The following is a 23,128-nucleotide window of genomic DNA, read 5'->3' as shown; positions in this document are numbered from 1 at the left end:
TGGGGTGCTAGACAGTGATGATAAAAAGGGTCCTGTGGGGGTACAAATTTGCCCAAACATTTCATCTGAACAAAGAAGAAAATACATCCAAATAGAGGACGCTGCAAAACAAAAAAACAAGAAACAAAAAACTCATTCTGAATCAAGTGCAACCTCTAAATTTGGTAGCTCATCTCCTCATGATACTTCTGCAATCTCTGGAGGTAGAAGAACAATAGCGGATTTCCTTAACGTTGCTGGGAGGGATGATGTGGATGGAAAGATAGTCTGTTTTCTTTGTGCTTGCCGTGTATCATTCAATGTGCTTCGCTCTCCCTATTGGCATGAAATGGTAAAAGCCATCAATGAAGCCCCAAAAGGATACAAGGCCCCCAACTATGAGAAAGCTAGAACAGTGTTATTAGAAAGAGAAAAAGCTAAGGTTCAAAGAGCTTTGACACATTTTACAAATGAGTGGGTAGATTCTGGGGTATCCATTGTATCAGATGGGTGGACAAATATTAGAAACCAACATTTGATAAATGTTCTTGGTGTTTCTTCTAGTGGTGCAGTATTTATTACATGTCATGACTCCTCCTCCATCAGTGCATCTGCACAAAACATTACAGATCTCCTATTGCAATCAATCAAAGATGTTGGTCCGAATAATGTGGTTCAAGTGATCACAGATAATGCAGCAAATTGTAACGCAGCAAGAAAAATTATTGTGCGTACTCATCCACACATCTTTTGGTCCGGGTGCCTGGTTCACACATTGAACCTTTTGATGCATGATATTGTGAAGCACAAAGAATGAGGGTGGATTACTGAGCTTTACAGGAGAGGGAAGCAACTCATTAAATTCATCACAGGGCATACAAGGGTAAACTACTTGTATGGCACTTACTCCAAGTTGCAGTTGCTTAAGCTTGCAAAGACAAGATTTGCCAATTATTACCTCACCTTTAGGCGGCTAGTGAAGGTGAGACAAGCTTTAACTAATCTGGTGTGTGCTAAATCATGGGATGAAATTAACACTGACAGAGATGATGCTAATGCAGTCAAGGACACTGTTCTTGACAGTTACTTTTGGTCACAGGTTAAATATGTTTTGCAATTCACCAAACCAGTTTATTACATGATCAAGTTTGGAGATTCAAATCGACCAGTAATTGGGGAGGTGTATGAGCAAATGGATAGCATGTTGGGGCAAATCAAAGGCATTGTTGAGCCTAGAGATATCACCTTGTACAATTATATTCGTGCAGAGGTGGAAAACCGATGGGAAATGCTAAATGTTCCATTGCATGCATTAGCATATGTTTTGACACCTAAATACTATCATCCATCATGGCTTTCAACACTAGCACCTGGGGGGAAGCCGGAGAAAACACACCAAGATCAAGAGGTTCACAAAAAATATATGGCTGCATTGAGTAAATTAATCCCTGATGAGGAGGAGGTTGCATTGGTACGAAGACAGTTGAGCAACTATATGCTTAACACTAGTCCATTGGGGAGCATGCATGCAATTAGAGATCGAGAGACTTTTTCTTCTCTTGAGTGGTGGAACATGAATGGAGGGGCTACTCCACTTCTACAGACTTTGGCATTGCAAGTGCTATCATAGTTGGTAAACACTTCTTCTGCAAAGAGGTGTTGGAGCTCTTATTCTTTCATCCACAGTGTTAGAAGGAATAGGTTGAGTTTAGACCGGGCAGAGAGCTTGGTTTATGTTCATTACAACTTGCGATTGTTGTCCCATTAATGTGAAGATGCAAAGTCTAATAAAGACCTGTTGATTTGGGACAAGAATCCAGGAGCCCAATTTGGAGGATGGAGTGTTGCGATTAGAGCAAGTAGAGGATGCTCTTATCCAGGTATGTCCATTGTGGTATGAATTTTCCTTATAAAGCATTTCTCTAATTCATGTTTTTAATTTTTTTGTTAACTAGTGTTTTTTTTTGCATGAATTTTTTGAGCAATTCCAGGATGATGATGATCGTGTTGATATGCCACCCCCACCCCCATTTGGTCCCTTGGTTCCTAGGTTCCATGGTTCAACACCAACAACAGGGGGTTCTTCTTCATCAGTTACAGTGCCACTGCCACAACTTCCACAGGCACCATCTTCTTCATTGCCACCACCTGGAGGCCCACCACCACGTGGACGTCGGCCGCCACATTCTCTTCATGGTGGAAGGAGGAGAGATTAGTAGATATATTCACAACTTACTACTTTTGTCATAGATTACTCATTAGACTTGTAGGCTTGTGAATTTGAATTTTGAACCTTTTTTGTCTTCGCGGTGACCAAGTGACGTATTTTGTAAACATTATTATTTGAATTTTGGACATGACAAATGTTGACAATTGCTCAATTGCTAGATAAATCATAATATGCTCTATGTTTTATGTTTTATAATATGCTTAAATGTTTTATGTTTTATAATATGCTTAAAAATTTGATGTATGTTTGTAATCCCTAGAATATAGATGGTTGATGTACATATACTAGTAACTACAATGGAATCATGGATGCCATATCTATCTTGATTTATGCAAAAATATGCATGTTTTCATCTCTTCTACAACTAATTTGGTATTTGGGATGTTTGTTTTGAGTATAAATGCAAAAAAAAAATATATATATATATAGCAGACGCTTCGCTTCCTAGATTTTTGGAAAATGACGCTTCCGCGTCCCCGCTTCCAAAAAACGTCCCCGCTTCGTGCAACATTGGTCTGATCTCTTCTTGGCAAAGAGCTGCCCACAATTCTTCCCATCCTGGAAGATTCGCTCTGCCCAAAATGCTTTGGACGAATGTCTCCCACTCCTCGCAAACTACATTTAGGGCGGTCCTCACCATCAACTCCTAATCCAGCGTAGCCCCTATAGAAGTCAGTTGGTCCCGGATCTCCTGCAACCTGCTAAGGAAGTGATCTATCTGCTCCCCCTTCTGTATCTTCCTCTGCACGGAAGTGCCTTGATACAATGTCTTCGAGGTATCCCACATTTCCTTTGTCGTCTCCTTCTCGGCAATATGCTGAACCACAAGATCCTTGACCCCATCAAGGATTATGCATTTCGCCTTAGCCATCGCATCCTCATACTTTTCATTATCAGCCAGGTCGACAGGGATAGCCATGGTTCTCAAGGCGAAGGCCTTGATGCGATGTCTATCCAGAACGGACACGATCTTGGCCTTCCAGATCACAAAGTTGGATGCCATGTCCAGCCTATCCTGATCCCTCAGTTCGTTCATGGCCATCTTTCTGCTCTTTCTTTCGACTCCTCTGAGTCTCTACTTCCCTCTGGAAGTTCTCTCTTCGACTCCCTCTTAGTCGCTACTTTCCCCCTGGAATTTCTCTGTTAGACTCCCTCTGAGTCTTGATTTCCCTCCTGGAAATCTGTCTGCCAACCGTCGAATCGCACCTCTCTGATCTCCTATGCACCTGCAACACTGATCTGGATTCGTTGGCTAGAAATCCGCCCAGGTAGCGACTGCCTCTACCTTGGTTTTGCCCTGTTAGGTATTGTTCTGTCTCAGCAACAACAGCACCCCACCAACTTCACTCCCCGCAATCTACCCACAACTTCCTATGCCTCAACAATTGAAGGACTGAGCCTCTAGACTCTACGTAATCCTAGCACTGGCTGAATTGCTCCTCTAGCCAACTGCGTCAACCCTCCTGGTCTCTGTGTGGCTCTTCGTGAGCCTCTTTTGCCCTCCTCAGCCTCTGTACTAGCCTTTCTCTAGCTCGAACTGGATGACACAGTCCCTTTGCGTCAACTTTTCTCTGCTGCTTTAAGCCTAGGAACAGCTTTTGTCACTCGGGACAGTTGTTTCTGCTGCAAATTCTTCGATTCAACTGGAGCCTTCAGCTCTCCTGTGATCTGTAACGCTCTGATACCATATTGAAATTTCTAAGTATTACCTGTTAGAAATTTTATCTGTATTCTCTGGTTTTTCTCGCCTACCTGTTTAATTACTAACAAGTTATTTAACCATATAAACACTGAAATAAACACAATAAAGTCTCAACCATCTACAGATCAACAGCTAAAAAAAATAAACAAACACACAAGGGACACCGTTATTTTTGGACAATCATCCCCGGAAAACCCAAACTTAGGAAAACCGGTGCAGCAATTCTGAGGGTTATATTATTATGTAGTCTTTCTGAGTACAACTAGGTGCCAAACTGGCTCACCCGACAGAGAAAATAATCTGGCAGTAATACCTCTCTCTTCGGAAGCAGATATTCTCAAAGTTTTCCCCACGAAACCCTCTCTAGCACAATCTGAAGCTCAGTGTCAGCCCTCCTGGCCTCTACGTCAGCTCGAAACCCTCTGTGTCAGCCCTTTGAGGCTCTACGCAGCCTCTATGGCCTTCTGCGTCACTCCTGCAACCTCTGCGTGGATGATGCAGGGCCTTTTGGCCTCTACGCAGTCCCTTCTGCCTCTGCGTGGCTCCCTCTACCTCAGTGTCTGCCTCTCTGCCACTGCGCTGGTCTTCTAGCACTATCTCTGCTTCTCTGCCTCGTACGCATTGCCCCTCGCTCCAAACTGATCACGGATTCAATTTCTCTTAGCAAACCTCGCTCTAGAAAATCGAATGACTGATCACTCTGGTGTGTCTCCAACTAACCCTCAAGCCTTCTCTTATACTTTTTCTGTTGAGTCTTCAACGGTCGAGATTACGTCTCTAATCAACTGCTAAGATTATATTTGGCTTGATCCATGTCATTTAGAACCTTCTAACCCAGTTTTATATTAATACCCATTAATATTTTATTTTTCCTAAATTTAGACTTAGGAACTCCATTAAAAATATTAATTATTTTAATATCTCCTTCACCGAGCAGAATTTCCCTAAACCATTTCTGGGTCTTGGAGATCTCATGTGCTTTAGCCTCTCCACCAATTTTCATGGCTAGAGCACATCGATGCTACCCCAAATCAACATTAACTACTCTGACAAGATAAAGACCATGGAGCGCAATCAAACACAGGAAATCAAAGCCTTGGAAGCTAAGTATTTCACTCTTCAAGACAAATTTGTGAAAACAAAAAACGATCAAGCAAAATTAATAATAAAACATGCCAAGGACATGAATTCCATACAAAGGAGGTTGGAAGAAATGGAACTTTTACAAAAGATGGGAAGGTCGCAGGTGCAGGAATTTCAGCTTAGATCAGATGATGAGAGAAACAAAGAAATTTCAACAAATCATAAGCCTCCCAGTCTGCCAGAACGATTCTCATCTCACTGCAAAGAGGTCCCTTGTCCCATTGAAAATAGGTTGACTGAAAATGCCATGATTGGAAAAGAAATTAAAAAAGATCAAACTTATGTATCACCTTTGGCAAAGTATATTCAGAATAAGGTTGGGCATACTTCAGGCTCTTTAGATCTTTCGCTCGAACACACTCAAGATCAAGACAAGAAATCTACAGGGGTCTCGTTATTGACATCACAACCCACTAGGAACAAAAGTAAAAGGCAAAGGAAGAGAAGGAAGAGGTTTGATGCATCTGATGGTTGAGAGAAGTTGGATATTTGGATAAGACAGAGTCCCACGATATGCAGGATCGGGCATGGCACATCAGAGAAGCACCTTCAGACCTGCCAAAGAGCCGACAGATGCTCAGTATGCACTATGTTGAAAACGTCTGATGCCATGGGGCATCTTTTGTATAGTATCTCTAACCCTACTCCTTTTCATTTATGTCATTAGCTAGTTTTGTTTCATTCATTTATATTGTCTTTCATATTTTAGTTTTGTTAGAGCATATTTTTCTATTCCAGCGAGACTTATTATATATGCATCATGATTTCGATTTTGAATGGATGTCTATTTGATGGACTTATGTTTTCTTGGATGCAGGATTATGGGATTCTCATGTTACTTCACGGAAGCAACGTGTCCCCATATGGAGCCACATGTTGCACTCAAATTGTCAAAGTTCCAGGGAAGCGGAAGCACAAATTTTTCAACCGGATCAGATCACCTATCAGCAGTCCATGTGTCATGGACACCCTATTCTACAAGTTATATGATGTAAATGATCCTAGTAAGACCTTGAGTATATGTAACAACCTAGGTAAGCCTACGATTTTGGTGACGAATTTCATCCCAGGAGGTTTTTTAACGTCGTTGATTACCTGTGTTTCTAGACATGGGTAATCAAAAGAGTTTTTTTTCCTTCCGCTTAAACCCCAAACCTAGGGGGGAATTTATTGTCCAAATCTTAGGTGAGTTCTAGTGTTTTTAGTCGAATATGATGTAAAAGTGATTTGAGAATAATTTAAGCTAGTTGGCTTAATTATTTTATTACAAATCACTTGGTCTACTAGATCGTATTGTGTCACAGAGTCACAGATGGATTATGTGCCCTGAGGGTCTAAGTCAAATGTGTATTCCCCCTTTGATGGTTGAAAATGTAAAATCTTTTGTATTAGAGGGTGGAAAAATAATTAAATCCCCTCGTGTAAATTAATCAATTTTTCTGGCAAAATAAAATTAAATCCTAAGCCAGAAAATTAATTAATAGAGTCCAAATTAAATTTTCTATTGAATTTCTTGCTCGTAGATTCTTCTTGGCCTAGGAAAGCAAGATCCACCGCTAAGATTCAACGTCCAAGAATAATCTACGAGCCCTATTGTGGAATTTCACGGTGAAATTTGGCATATTCAGAAATCTGAAGCGAAATTGAGTTTTTCAGCAAGGGTTTGAATAAATTTTTCAACCCTGCAGGCCTAGTGTGGCCCTCTCTCCTCTCTTAGTCGTGGACTTATCCTTCTCCTGGTCAAGCGTTGGCCTAATCTGGCCTTGATCCCCTCCACTGGCCCTCCTGGACTCTCCCCTCACTCAAAGAATCTCTTCTTCAAGCTTGTCGTGGCCCCAAGGGCCTCTTCCCTACCTCTGCTCTCTTTCATTCCCTCTTCGCAGCCCTCCTTTGTCCCCACAACCTTTTCCGCTCTCCCTCCTTACCTTCGCTCAGCCTCCCTCTGCTCTCCGTTGTCTTCCCTATCTCCTTATTCCCTTGTAGCAGTCCTTATCCATCAACTGCAGGCCATCCTCTCCTCCACAGACCTTTTCCTTACCCTCTGTTTCCTCCCTTCTTCCCACACCTAATCCCCATCTCCTCCCTGTTGCCTTCCGCTGCCTTTCTCCCTTACCTTTCCTCTCACGACAGCCCTTGTCTTTTCCCTCCAAGGCTCCCGTAGCCTTTCTTAACCTTCACCCTGAGCCTTTTACCCTTCCTCATCCCTCCTTTTCCTCCATCCTCATCTGCGGCAGCCCTTATCCTTCTATCTCACTGCCTTCAAGCCTCATCCATGTGCTTTTGTTCCTCTTCTCTCCCCCAAGGCCTCTTGTTGTCCTAATGCAGATCATCTCAGACCTATCTCAGGGTAGCAGAAAATTTTGGGCGCTGCAAGTTCATTTTGCAAAGGTGTGAGGAGTTCAAGTCATTTTTGTAGTTTGAAAGAGGGCACACAAAGCATGTCCTCAGATCATCAACAAGGCTATAGGCCTGTGGGGTTTGTTTCTCCCCCTTTCTCACTACACTTACCTATTATTCACTTCTATAGGCACATAATTAGCAAAAAATTTGAACGAAGCTAGTGGTGACTGTCATCACTCCGCATTACTAGCACATAACATTCTGCTCTCTCAATATATATATATATATATATATATATATATATATATATATATATATATATATATATATATATATATATATATATAGCACTATTATTATCTCATGACATTGAGATTTCATAAGTTCATTGTGGTATTTTGAAATGTGTAAAGCTTTGTCACTGACGCCTCTACATTCAAGTTTGAATTTAACAGTGTTAAGGTTCATCATAATAGTGATCACATTATCCACTTGGGCATAAGTTGTTGGGCTTGTTTTATGACTGTGATATCTCCTTTGAGACTGCATACTGAAGATTATTCTGGCTAAATCACAGTGGTCATTCATTTCTTAATTGGGTCGCAGACTCGCAGATGGGTTATGTGCCCTGAGGGTCTAAGCCAAATGTGTATTCCCCCTTTGAGGGTTGAAAATGTAAAATCTTTTGTATTAGTAAGCTTATCATAGGATTATTGTCAAATTACTTTCATTTGCCGCCTTGTATGATCTCAAGAAATTTACTCAGAGTTTGTTATGACAACTAATCAAAGGATGCCAGACTTCAATGATATGATAGGGATTCCCTTTGACAAAAGGATATGACTATGAAACCCCTTTCTTCAAGACAGACATCTTCAATTTCCGGACTCTTACGATAAAATTCTGTTAATTTTAGGCAACAATGGTATGTTCTATGCTTTAGAGCAATTTTACTTCAATTTCTTTATTAGCCCAGTATCAATATTCAGATTAGCAATCACATCGACATGATAGTAAAATGCAAATAGAACATAAACATAAACAGTAGAAGACAAGCCAAGACAAGACGACACAAGATGTGGCACCAGCCAGGGACAAACCCCAATGTGGGGAAACCCTTGATCAAATCTTCTTTTAGTCGTCAACAGTTCAACAGAGAGAGATAGTACACTTTACAAATCTAATACTTTATAACAGTAGCAAAAGAGCCCTAACCAGAAAAGTCAACATTGGTCAACATGGCAAATTTGACCCTTAGCAAATCGATCAACTTCAGTCAACTTCAGCCTCTAAACAACAAGATAAAACAACCCTCCAAACAGTGAAATTCAGCCCGGTCAAAGTCTAGTCAAACAGCCCACCTGCGGTTAGCCCTAGCTGCAATCAACGTTGGTCAACACTTGGTCAAACTGTCCAGAAATTCAATCTCTTGAAATTTCAGCCTCCTGAAATTTCGCTCTCCAGAAATTTCGAACGTGTGGAGAGATAGAGGCCCAAAAATCCGTACCCAATCAATGAGGAGAGAGACGGAGAGAAGTGTGAAGATGAGTGTGTCCAAATGAGGCTAAGTCACCTTCTATTTATATGCAATGTTGAGGATGAATAGACATGACTATTGGGCTTCTGAGCCTACATAAGTTTGTTGGCCGACCTTGACAATTTGACCATAATCAAAATAAATTCATAACTTCATTTGTACATGTCAAAATCGGATGATTTTAGATCAACCCTACACCTCTCGGAGAGAGGAATCCAAGAAAAATATCAGTTGTCATAAATAAGATGACCTACGTGGAGTTTGGCCCTAGTTGCCAATTTTAACAAATTCTGATCAAATTTTAACATGCCGATATTAAATACGTCAGTATTTGTTGATGCCAGTATCAACAAGAAGTCACCCTTAATTCTTTATACCCTAAATTCTGCAAGGACAAATTAGCACCATTATATGTATTTTGGAGAGTAAACTTTAGGTCTCCAAGCCAAATATCTACCAAGGATTGCTAACTTGCTCAAACTATGACCAAGATCTGTACAAGGTTTATAGACAAGGTTGCAACAGGTCAACGAACAACGAAAAACAATGTTGTGAAGACTGTAAGTATGCACTTATTTCTCCTCAGAAAAATGCCTTAGATTTATTATCAAAGTCGCACAAGGTATCTACACATACGTAGGCTTCAGATCATGTTAGTTATGTTACCAAGAAACCTAACAAAAGAAATGAATCATCGAACCTTCCATTGCACAAATCTTGTTCTAATATATGTGCAAACCCCTTATACATTCAAATATGCATAGCAAAAAAAAAAATCTTCCAATCGAATCAGTGATGTCAAACTTTACAAGGTTAAGAGATTAGTTTACTTGAATGAGCCACTTCAGATGTGTCTATAAAAATACTGAAAATTCAGTGAAGATTAGATTGAAGAGGTACTAACTTTAATTTAATTACAAAATCATGTCCATAACCTCATCACATCACACGTCTAGTCGCAAAGAGATAATAACAACTTCAGAACTAGTCATAGAAGTGACAAAAGGATTGATGTTGTCTTTGTTCAAAATAGATCAGACTGTTAATTTCAATGCACAAAGTTTTTCCCTAGTCAAGGGCCGAAGTATCCCACAAAAAACTTAAGTACGTGTGCACAGCAAGATCAGGTCAAGGGCTAACCGCAAACATAATAGAGCTTTAGTCGCTGCATAAGATGGTTCATAGTGCGAGTTTTAGCCCATGACCTCATGTGAGTTCTCCTGCAAAAATAAGACGTATATCTAAGATAGAGAGGATAAGTATTATGCCCAAGCAAAACCCATAACCATCCTCCAACGTGGTTATAGTAGATTGCGCCTCTCTTAAGATGAATCAATCTTCCTCAAGGCCGAAAAATAAAATATTTCTGAGCTCTACCACAATTTGATCTGCGTTAGATCCCTATTCACGATGAGCGAGATAAGCCACTTATATAGTTTTTTGAGATGAGATTGTTTGAGGTCAACCGATTTCCATTAGGAAAGAAAAACCATTTTCAAAATTTGAAATTTTAAAAGTTGCATTGGAACAAAAACCCTTAATACCCTTAGGTCAACACTAATATTGATTTTTTATTCAACTTTTGATGCTTTTAATAAGATATATTAGCCAAAAAATATATAATATATCCTTAATAAGAAGACCTATTTGATTTGATGGGTTTTCCAAATCAAAAGAAGCCACATCAACTATTTGTTGGGATTTTTGGCCACAACGTGGGTCTTCAACTTTGAACAAGCATATTTCTCAAACTGTGAAGGCTCTTGTGGCGGACCACATACCACTGGAATCGGCTTGACGAAGAGAATTCAACAAGGATGATCCGAACTCAAGAAACTATGATTTTCCATGTCATTTTGGTCAACAAAGGTGGGGCATCTTCTAGTGTTGTTTAGGTTGACATCAATGGCAACCACATTTCAATAATGTCCCCCTTTGTTATTGATGGCAAAACATGTACTCCCCCTGCGATCACTGCTTCCCTTAACTCCATGCCTCTGATCTTCCTGACCTGTTTTCTCTCCCCCTTTGACATCAATGGAAAAGAGTGACACCCCTAACAAGCCAACTACTTTTCTGTTCCTATGACATGCCTTTACTTCCCCTGTCTGCTAAACTAAAAGAGATGAAGATCAAAGTGGACCTAGTAAAATCCCAAGCTTCTGTCGAAGACAACTCAAAAGTCTCACAATGTAAAGGTTTGGGGAAGATGTCAGTTTTTTGCTCCTTTGTTCCAATGTACTCTACCTTTATGTTCTTTTCTACAAGCCATGGAAAAGCCTCTCCTCTTGAGAGTAAAACCACTGAATCTCTTCTTATAGATATTTAGATGAATACCAAGACCCTTGACAAAATAAACACAAGGTTACCTCCAAGATATTTGTCACTATTCTCTGCACTGCTTGGTCTACAACTTCCTGCCTTGATATCATTGTACTCCTTATGCTCATGTTTTTTCTGTCACTGTCTTCAACACCTTCTTCTATCGATTGGCCACAGTCATTTGATTCTTCGTTGGATGCAATAGATACGAGGGAGATCATCACACTTTAGTGATGTACTTAGTACTGCCACTATGTATATATATATATATGCACAGTACATTAATTGTTTCTGATATATATTTATATTACAGTGAGTGACCTTCCGAGAGATTACGAAGTTTCCTGAGCTCCTTACAGACTTCCAAGAGAGGTATGTAATCGATCTTCTTGCTAACTACCGAGAGAAGTATCACCGAGCTTCTTCTTCCGAATTTGCGAGGATTATATCATCTATCGTTTCTTACAAGCTTGTGACGATAGTAATATTGAGTTTTTGTTGCAGACTTGCGAAGTATGGAGCACTATCTATGTATTGCGAGACTTCTGAGACCATGATGCTTCCGAGATATCCACTGTGTAACCGTTCCTTGATCGATGACAATATTCCGAGATATCCACTGTGTAATCGTTCCTTGATCGATGATTGTAATGCGAATAAGGTTTTGAAGACATGTTTGTATATCAAGACCAGACTTTCGAGACCGAGATGCTTCCGAGATAACCACAATGTATGTGTTCCTTTTATCGATGAATGTGATGCGTAGACTGTTTTTTAGATTATCCTTTTGACCTTACGTTAACACTTATATATATGAGTCAACGATCATGTACCACGCTGACAGGAGTGCCTTAGTTCTGTGCCGACATATCAATGAGTTGAACTGCGTATTGTAGAGCAGTTTTGCATAGTGACAATTATCTTGGAGCTTAGCCTTTGTCCTTGTGAATTTCATAACACTTATGATGAAACATATAAAATCCTACAAACATAAAGAAGACGTCTTTGACCTATGGTAAACATATCTTGCTCATGAAACCCATGATACAAGGAATAACAGTTTTCTTCATAATATTATGGACACAAGTCACAATTAAAACCGAACCTAGTTATCTTTCCTTCAACACTTGGTGAGAGCATTCTCCAAGGAGGAGGGAGTGGATTATGAGGAAACATTCGCACCCGTCACCAGATATGTATCCATTAGATCAGTTATGTCCATTGCTTCAAAGATGGATGGAGGATACATCAAATGGATGTGAAGACTGCTTTCCTAAACCGGTGATTGAGGAGATGTATATGGAGCAGCCTCAAGGTTTTGAGGTGCATGGGAGAGATTCCCATGTATATAGGTTGAAGAAGGCCCTTTATGCATTGAAAAAGGGTCAGCACGCATGGTATGCCAGCATCGATTCATATCTTCTTGGTTTGGGCTTCACCAAGAGTGAGGTGGATCCCAAATTGTACTATGTGCTTGTTGAAGGTGATCCACTCATCTTGGTATTGTATGTGGACGATCTATTTTTGACACGATCGAAGAAGCTGATAGGGATGTGCAAAGAGGATCTTTCTTCAGAATTCGACATGAAGGACATCAATTTGATTCACTACTTTCTGGGATTGGAGGTGTGGCAGCAGCCAAGAGAGATTTTCCTTGGACAGGGCAAGTATGCAGTTGATATCTTGAGGAGATTCAAGATGGAGGATTGCAGGCCTATGTCTACACCAATGATCACTAACCTAAAAAAAGATGAGTGCTTTTGAAGGTGAATTAGTAGATCCCACACTGTATAGGCAGTTGATATGTTCCTTGATGTATCTAGTCAACACTAGGTCAAATATGTGTTTCGTTGTGAACACACTCAGCCAGTTCATGATGAAGTTGAGAAAGGTTCATCGGGCGATAGTGAAGCATGTGTTGAGATACGTGTGCACTGTGTGGTACCATAGACTTTGGACTGAGATATATCAGCGCTGGTGGAGTGGAGCTACAAGGGTACACAGATTTTGATTGGACAACGAGTGTGGTGGACAGCAAGTCCACTAGTGTTGGTCTTCATAATTGTATTTGTCAAAAGAAAAGAAAAATAAATTTTATTGTAAAAGAAAATTATTTTGAAGCATGGGTTTCATGCTCTTCCATTTCTTTTCTAGATCATAACCTCCATTGAAGACTTCTAGGTTTTGTCAAGAGCCAAGAGAGTAATTGTCATATTTATTAGACCCTTCTTGGGCTTTTGTATCATATAAAGAAATTTATTTTTGAGTCAAAATAGTCATTTTGTCCCTCCTCACCAAGTCAACCCTGTCTTGGAGAAGTCGGCCCTATTGGAGGAGATTCGACCCTTTGGAAGCAGTGTAAATAGAGGCAGCTCAACTCATTTGGACATACACTCACTCAAGTTTGATCCACAAGAGAAAGAGGACAAAAAAGAGAGTGAAGTGCAGGAGAAGAAGACATAATTCAAGGAAGAAGGAAAACCAAAGTTTTTGAGCATCTCTCTCACACGTATGAAGATTTTAGGGTTTTTGGACAAGTAGATGGGAGCCGAAATTTCCAAAGTAGTTGTAGGTCCGAAATTTTGTACTTGGAAGGCCTAAATTCTTGATTGAAGTTGCATTTGTGAAGTTCACACTTGAAGACTTTAGCAGAATACATCAAATTGAAGGAAGGGTTGACTTGGTGATTAGAGGAGGTCTTTGTCTAGGTCAAAAGGGTCTTGGATTGTCTCATATTGATTTGAATCTATTAGTGGAAGAGCCTGATTGGGTTTTCCCCTATATAGGGGTTTTGCCCTGGTTGAGTGCCTATATCTTGTGTTCCTTGTTCTTGTGATCTTCACACATATTAATTTGGTAATTTCTTGATGAAAGATAACATAATAAAGAAGTAAAAGAGGCCAACATAAATCACAAAAAATTATCAAGAAAATGAATCAAACCCTAATATCTACATGCATTGATTCATGGCCAAGATGTCAGTTTCCTTGTAATTTTCTCTTGTCGCATCATCTTTTGGTTCCTTGACTTTTCCTAGTACAAAATCCAAATCAAATACTTTATGTTTTGCTAGGATGAGATCTATTATCTTCTTCCATGCTCTATAGTTGGAGGCTCCTTCTAGCTTGTTTTCTGACTTCATTGAAGATGCCATAGATTTTACATTGTCTACTTTACTTGATATGGATAGTAGGTCTTCTTCTTCTTTATATGGTCCTTCTCCTTACGATTTTCCTTTTCCCATTTCAACAGATCTTCAAGCTGCGTTTTTATTTCCTCCTTCACCTTAGCTATGATACCATGTTAGAAAATTAGAAAGGCAAAAAGATTTTGTTATGTTGACAATTACTTGTGATATTCTTGTATTCTTTATTAGCTTTCTTTATGTTCTTCTTTATCTTCTTTTCATCAAGCAATGATCAAATCAAAAGCATGAAGATCAATGACACCAGAAGTATGCACTCAATGAGGGTTAAAACCTCTATGAAGGGGAAAACCCAGTGAAACTCTTCCACTCGTAGGTTAAAATCAAATTGAGACAAACCAAGACCTTTGACTAAACCAAAAGACTTTCCTCACTCCACTAAGTCAGCCTTCTAAGATGATTATGCAAACTTCAGTAGTCTCTTCTTTTTAACCAGCTACAACACAGAATTTCGGCCCCCTAAATTTTCTTTTCTTTCTTTTGAAAAATACATTTCATTATGACTCAAATACAATTATGAAGATTGACACTAGTTACATTCTTCAACAGTTTCAGATCAAGATCAACCATGATCTAATGGTTCAGCAGGAAGCAGTGATCAGTGGCACTCAGTTCAGCAGAGGCAGAGTAGATGGTTGTGAGTATGGCGAGATGTGAGGCAGTGTGGCTTTGCAAGATGCTTGCAAGGTTATTTGATCTGCAAATGGGGCCAACAGTGATCCACTGTGATAATCAGAGTTACATTAAGCTCTCTGAGAATCCTATGTTTCATGATCAGTCCAAGCACATCGAGATCAGATATCACTTCATCAGAGACAGGGTCTAGAGGGGTGTTGTGAGATTGTAGTACATTTCTACAGAGGAGTAGGTGGCAGATGTTCTCACTAAGCCTCTAGTGAAAGGGAAGTTTGTGAAGTACCGAGATAAGCTAGGGGTGGTGGAGAATCCCTTCCTTGCTAGGAGGGAGTGTTGAAGTGACTGGTAGCTTCGAAAGGTCTTCAGCATATACTTTGTGTCTTAGCACGTGCAATACATTTTTTTCCCCTTCTTTGGAGAAGTAATGAACTCTCTCAATAGGATCATGAAGTTTTGTAGATAGAGGAAGATTAGTGTCAAGGTTATCTGAATATTTCTCATCAAAGGAATGGACAAAGTGGATAGTAAAGGGGTTGTGGTGAGTGAGAGGGAGCATGATCCAAATGAGGCTGGTTTAAAGAGACCCAAAATGTAATTACCAATTTAGGGGGAGGGGGATGCATCGTGGATACCAATCATTATCCGTAGAAAATATCCATAACAACGGATATGGCCGTCAGGAATGTCTTACTGAAGTCAGAATATATCTACTCACAAAGCCATGCAAAAATGAACATACGCGAGCAGGCTTCCAATTGCTTGGTTAAAAACTTGAAAGCTTTCCACCTCTGCCTGGCTCATTCCAATTATTGACTTTATAAGATATTAATCTCCTCGATTTATCAAGACAGAATATAAATAACTATTTGTCACTTACCTTGTAAAAAACGTACCACCTAGAGAATAACATTTCTAAGTGCTAAGACCAGTCATGATTCTTTGATAACTATTAGGCATAATTGTCGAATCATGTACATACTAAGTGATGTAGGGAAACTTTCAAATTGTACCTGAAAATATTTCATAGAAAATTGAATCTTCCCCGAAAAATTCAATGCAGAAAAGATACCTGTGGAAATTTCAGAAGCATGAGATCTAAACCAAGAATCTGCAAAGGAGTTCAAACAATAATCTTTAAGATTATTGCCTCTATGCTCATCTAAGAATGTAAAAGATAGAATCTAATACTCGGAAGTAGCAGTGTCCATTAGTAGTTTGTGTAGGCTTCGGAAGAGGACTTCATATGGGTATTTTGTACCACTTGCTTCAGCAATATGAGGGATCAAAGCAGGCTGATCAATTTCCTGTCATCGATAAGGTACATAAGAGTTACCATTTAGATTTATTTTGCACAAGGGTCATACAGAGTATTGAGATAAAAGAAAACAATATATATGAAAAGCACACTTTATAGAATTCCATATCACTAGCATCATAATAGACCAAATTTGGACCCAAAATGTCAGTCGCTCAACAGAGAATGAATTTCAATTACTTGATGAAGCCAAATAAAAACATGTTCTGATCCAAAATTTATGCACAGGCAAAATGTTGATTATGGCACTCACAATTAATGAAGTGAATACTTTTAAAAGAGAAAAAACATCCATGCGACAAAAATAAAAAGAACAGAAAGAAATAAAATAAATCAAGAGGCAATGACTTGTACATTGCCTCTTAATTTACTTGAATTCCAATTACTTGATGAACCCAAATAAAAATATGTTCTGATCCAAAATTTATGCACAGGAAAATGTTGATTATGGCACTCACAATTAATGAAGGGAATACTTCTAAAAGAGAAAAGGCATCCATGAGACAAAAATAGAAAGAACAGAAAGAAATCAAATAAATCAAGAGGCAATGACTTCTACATTGCTTCTTGATCATTAGAATTAGATTCAAAGATAACATCTAATAAAAACTTACAGTTAAAATTATTGATCTCAAAGAAGAGGAAACAAACTGAAGTTTTTAACTGGAGCAGACACAATATAATCTGATCAAAATAAACCCACCACACCTTCAGAATATTGATTCTGTCACCCAATGCAAAAACAGCTGATCGATTCTTCAATGGCTCCCTTGCTCTAGAAAATAAACTTGTGCTTCTTGTGTCAATTCCAATCAAATCATTTGCAGATGCTATGTCCAACTGCAATTTCTCTAATGCTTGTATATATGCACGAAAATGTGCACTAAGTACCTGCGTGAATTTTGGTAAAGGTCGACGATACATTAGAAGGACAGAGAGAGATCAGAAGATAATTTTCCAAAGAGTTCACGCGAAGGAAAAAACAGATTCATAGTCTGAAAATTAACAGGAATGATTCTTCTGCAAATCAGTGAAGAAATACACAGTAGCATCAATTTAATAATCATGACCAACATTTAAAATATTTCCATTCAATTTGTGTCCCCAGATATAGGCACAATGGAATTTTGAATTCAGGCTTGACCTACACAATGATTTTTAAAAAAGGCCTTCTTACTCAAAACTAACTAATGCGAGAGAGATGTATTATTTTCCACAAGAAATGTTTAAAAGATAATGCATACCTTGTTCAATGTATCTATATAGGCTAAATATATATCATGGTAGACATCTTTTCCATGCTCCTTAAGAAATGCAGCAACATATCTGCAGTTCAAATTCAAGTCTTTTATTATTTCATAGATATTATATACAAATAGGAGTTTGGGAAACTATATAAACTATCAATGAATTATGGTCATTAAAGGTAACTCCCATCTATATAAAATCAAGAAATAATAGGATTATGGCCCCTCCCTTACCTTCCCCAGAAGATTAGTTTTACTCCACACTTTTAAAAAACCCAAAATACCTTTTCTACTATAGTTATACATCAACTACGCTAATTATAATTCTTGGTATTGTTGATTTTTCTTCAAGATACATACATTATAATTCTTGGTAATGTTGATTTTTCTTCTGATCTAATAAAGATACATAGTAGAAACCAATCTTCTGATCTGATAATTACTACCTAATGATCTTCAAACAGTTTATCTAATACTAATGATATCATTAAGAAATTATATACAGAAGATTTCAAAAGTAAATGCAGCAGAAACAATAAAGATCTTAAAAGGACAGCCATGCATAATAGAGACAACAAATTTTCCGTGCGAAACTCAAAGTTGGGAGAAAACCCAGTGACTTTTCTTCTAGGAGAACTTATTCTGCAGCAAGGGTTACAATTCTAAATTGTCTAGAAATCTGTGCCAAAATCCAAGTTCAAACTTCAAACAATTCGTCCTCTATCTTCTCCCACGTGTGGCTGCTATAGAAGAGAGATAATGATGATGAACAACTGATCAAATGAAGTGTCACATCATGTATATATATATACAAGTTGAATCAGTGAATTTTGTTGAATTCTTTCTTGTTTTCAGAGCTTGGTAATTATTGCCTTCTGATCAATAATAACATACTTGAAAAACTCTCAACCTTAATTTCATTTTTATGACTGAGTAAACATTACTGGATTGATATAAGATATACGAGATATTTATTGATACTTGATATTTATATATTATATATAATATAATACAAATATATAATTTATAAATATATATTGTTGTACATACTATAATATATATTATACATTGTAGTCGGGAATGTTGATTTGGGGTAGCATCGGATGTGCTCTAGCCATGAAAATTAGAGGAGAGGCTAAAGCACATGAGATCTCCAAGACCCAGAAATGGTTTGGACAGATTGTCCCCGGTTTGGGAGATATTAAAATAATTAATATTTTAATGGAGTTCCTAAGTCTAAACTTAGGAAAAATGAAATATTAATGGGTATTAATATAAAACTGGGTTAGAAGGTTCCAAAAGTCATGGATCAAGCCAAATCTAATCTTAGCCGTTGATTAGAAATTTAATCTCAACCGTTGAAGGACCAACGAGAAAAATATAAGAAGAGGCTTGAGGGTCAGTTGGAAGACACACCAGAGTGATCAATGATTCATTTTGCTAGAGCGGGGTTGCTAAGAAAAAGTGAATCAGTGATCAACAGCGAGGGGCAGTGAGTATTGGGCAGAGAGGCAGAGACAGTGCCAAGAGACCAACGCAGAAGCAGAGAGCAAGAGTAGCAGCCAGACCAGGCCACACAGAGCCCAGCAGAGACGGTGTAGAGCCCAGAGGAACTGCATCATCAACGCAAAAGGCAGAAGGAGTGATGCAAAGGGTCCCAGAGGCTATGTAGTGCCTCACGGGGCTGACGCAATGCAGCAGGAGGCTGACGCAGAGGCTAGAAGGGCCAGCGTTGAGCTTCAAAGTCATCGGAGAGGGTTTCGTGGGACAGGTTTTCTGAATACCTGTTTCCGAATAGAGAGGTATTGTTGCTGTGTGTTTTTCTCTGTCAGGTGAGCCGGTTAGGCACCCAGTTTTACTCAAAGAAATACTGCATAATAATAAACCCTCAGAATCGCTGCACCGGTTTTCCCGCATTGCGTTTTTCCAGGGACATTTGTCCAAAAATAATGGTGTCACTTGTGTGTTTGTTTTTCTTTTAGCTGATGATCTGTAGATGTTGTGACTGTATTGTGTTTATTTTGGTATTTAAATGTTTTAAATAAGTTGTTCAGAATTTACAAGTAGAAGAAATAAACCAGCAGAATACAGATTAATTTTCTAACGGATAGACTTAGTGTTGATTTGGGGTAGCATCGGATGTGCTCTAGCCACGAAATTTGGTGGAGAGGTTGGTGCACATAAGATCTCCAATACCCAGAAAGGGTTTGGGCAGATTCTAAACAAATAAGGAGATATTAAAATAATTAATATTGTTAATGGAGTCCCTAAGTCTAAACTTAGGGAAAATAAAATATTAATGTGTATTAATATGAATCTATATTAGAATGGTCCAAAAGACATGGATCAAGCCAGATCTAATCTTAGTCGTTGATTAGGGACTTAATCTCGGCCGTTGACATGTCAACAAGAAAAGTATAAGAGGAGGCTTGAGGGTCACTTGGAGAACAGACCAGAGTGATCAGTCATTCTATTCTCTAGAGCAGGGTTTGCTAAGAGAGATAGAATCAGTGATCGGGAGAACAACTGAGGGGCATTGAGTACAAAGAGACAGAGAGGCAGAGATAGTGTCGAGATAGCAGCAAAGCAGCCAGAGAGAGAGACGCAGGAGCAGCCAATTCTCACGCAGAGGCAGCTAAGTGCTGCGCAGAGCACCGGAGGGGCCAGCGTAGCTGACGTAGAGGCCCAGAGAGCTGACGCGGAGGCTTAGAGAGCTAACGCAGAGGCTCAGAGAGCTGACACGGGCCAAGATAGGCTAATGCTAGGCCAACGCTGGACTAGGAGAGCCTGACGCAGTCCAGATTGGGCAAACGGTGGGTTTCTGGGGCAGATTGGTGCTGAGTAGCTGTCGGAAGGATTATCTGGGGTTCCAGCCAGTAGATTTGTTAGAAACTAAGAGGTATTACTGCCAAGGAAATTCTTTGTTGGGTAGGTCGATTTCGGCACCCAGATTGTACTCTGATATTGCTTAATAAGAAAACCCTCAGATAGCTACAGCCGTTTTCCCACACTGGGTTTTTCTGGGGGCATTGGTCCAAAAATAATGGTGTCATATGTTGTGTTTGTTTCTGTTTCTTTTTAGTTGTTGCTCTGTAATATGTTGAGCATGCACTAGTGTTTATTTTCAATATTTACATTGTAAATAACTTGTTAAGGAAGATAACAAGTAGGTAGGAATAAATCAGATAAAGTGCATGGAGGGTTTCTAACTAAGTAAACTTAGAAACTTCAACATGGTATCAGAGCGTGATTGCAGATCACAGGAGGACTAGAAGACATCAGTGGAGCGGAGCAATAGTAGCATAAAACAAATGTCCCAAGGTGACAGAAGTTGTTTCTAGCAATGCAGAAGCCAAGGAGTATGACGCAGAGCCAGCCACGACCATGCAGATGAAGTCGGGAGCTGCGTAGAGCCCCAGAAAGGCCAGCGTTGCTGACGCAGAGGGCCAGAGGGCTGACGAAGGGCATCCCAGGGCTGACGTAGACCCATCTCGGGAGACGCAGCGCCAGCGTGAGGCAAAGAGGGGTTGACGTAGTTCACAGAGAGGCAGTTGCTGGGGTCTAGAAGGCTGGAGGAATATTGCATAGTGGAGTTGGTGAGGCACTGTAGTCAGAACAGTACCTGACAAAGCAGGACCAGAGGAGTTGTTACCGAGGGATTCTAGCCAAGGAACCTAGATCAAAGGTGCAGCTGCTCAAGTCGATCAAAGTAGGGGGCATCTCGACAAGCGGCAAAAGGATTTCCAAAAGAGAAATTAGGATTCAGAGGGAGTCCAGAAGAGAACTTCCAGACGGGAAGTAGAGACTCAGAGGAGTCAAACAGAGAACTTCCAGGAGGGAAGTAGAGGAGCATCATGGCACTACACGGGGTAAGAGACCAGGATAGACTGGACGGAGCATCGAACTTCGCAGTCTGGAAGGCCAGAATCTTATCAGTGCTTAACAGGAATCGTGTCAAGAACTTCGCCTTGAAGGTAATAGCTGTCCCAGTCGACCCAAATGATAATGACAGGTATGAAGAGGCGATGGCGAGGGCCAAGTGCATTATCCTTGACGAGGTCAAGGATCATGTGGTACCACATATAGCCGAGAAGGAAACAGCATTTGAGATGTGGGAGGCTCTCAAGAAGCTGTATCAGCATACTTCTGTGCAGAGAAGAATGTTGCTTGAGAATCAGATGAGGTCGTATCAAATGAAGAAGGGTCAATCGATTGACACCTTCCTCAGAAGACTGAATGAGATCCGAGAGTAGTTGACTATTATAGAAACGACATCGGATCAGGAGCTTATGGTGAGGACAAATCTGAATGTTGTCTCAGAATATTGGGAAGTATTTGTTGAGAGTATCCTGGGCAGAGGGACTCTCCCACCTTGGGACGAGATGTGGGCAGCTCTTCGCCAGGAGGAGATCAGACGGCAGTCGAAGATAGGTAGCAGCAGCAAAGGGATCAAGGTCAAGCAAGAGGAGGAGGATGTGGCCCTAGCATCTGAGGGAAAGCAGGAAAAGCAAAAGAAGAAAGATCTCTCCAAGATCAAGTGCTTCCACTGTGGGGAGTTGGGTCATTATGCGACCCAGTGTCCAAGGAAGAAGAGTAAGGGAGAGTCTTCCGAGACTAAGGCAGCACCAGCACGGGCAGAGAAAGAAGTTTTGACAGACGATGATTGTGCCATGAGTGCACACGCACCACTTGAGAAGAAGTGGGGAGACATCGAGCTGTAGTCAAGCGGACTACAGGCGATGAGGGGCAGGATCCTTGAGGTACCCAGCCTCTTGGATTAGACCTTGCTACGGGAGCCCCGAAGAGGAGTGGCAGGACTGGTTTTTTCGTGTAGAGACGGATGCAGATGAAGCGGCAGAGAGAGTTACAGTGCAGGAGTCTCGAGACAGTGCGAGGCTAGTAGGCTGCAGCGATGCGAGAGGCACAGGAGTGTTGCACCAGTGCAGGATAGCACAGAGGTGTGCAACAGTGCGAGATGCAGGGAGTTGTTGCAGCAGCGCAGAGATCAGAGAGGGAGCACTTGTCAGCAGCAAAGGGAGCTTCAGCATCAGTGGGTGTCTCTAGACCAACGGGGAGGTCAGCTTTGGAGATCAGTTACTTACTTCTCAGTAACTAAGTTGCAGTGCAGCAGTGGGCAGCACGATGCAGCATGATGAGAGGAGGTGCAGTGCAGATGCAGTGTTGGGAGAATGGACCAGCAACAGCACAGATGCAGAGGGAGTTGTCGTACAGATGCAGCAGTGGCAGTGGCAGAACCATGCGCAGCAGTACAAGATGCAGTAGTGCAAAGGATGTTGGGCAGGAAGGCCTAACATCAGCACAGGCACCTATGCCAGAGGATCAAAGTAATACTCAGTGAGGAGTATTGCTAGAGCACAGTCCTCGCTAAGAGGGAGTGTTGATTTGGGGTAGCATCAAATGTGCTCTAACGACGAAATTTGGTGGAGAGGTTGGGGCACATAAGATCTCCAA

General features: G+C 40.3%; 1 protein-coding gene across 3 annotated transcripts in view; it reads right to left on the bottom strand.

Annotated features, from left to right (window-relative positions):
* Window positions 1-23,128, bottom strand: part of LOC149265076 (vacuolar protein sorting-associated protein 52 A-like) — a 354,902-nt gene that overhangs the window by 131,388 nt on the left and 200,386 nt on the right. For all 3 annotated transcript variants that reach the window (XM_089429125.1, XM_089429130.1, XM_089429133.1), the window contains 4 exons: window positions 17,654-17,735; window positions 17,118-17,300; window positions 16,283-16,398; window positions 16,105-16,163 (listed from right to left, as the gene is read on the bottom strand). In XM_089429125.1, the coding sequence (XP_089285251.1) occupies window positions 16,105-16,163; window positions 16,283-16,398; window positions 17,118-17,300; window positions 17,654-17,735 (440 nt within the window). The remainder of the gene's footprint in view (window positions 1-16,104; window positions 16,164-16,282; window positions 16,399-17,117; window positions 17,301-17,653; window positions 17,736-23,128) is intronic.

Source organism: Pinus tabuliformis, chromosome 6 (assembly GCF_031772625.1).
Source record: "Pinus tabuliformis cultivar Carrire ecotype Pingquan chromosome 6, CPIR1, whole genome shotgun sequence".
NCBI classification, from domain to species: Eukaryota; Viridiplantae; Streptophyta; class Pinopsida; order Pinales; family Pinaceae; genus Pinus; species Pinus tabuliformis.
Note: the sequence above shows the minus strand (reverse complement) of the source record. Positions and strands in the feature narration are given on the sequence as shown.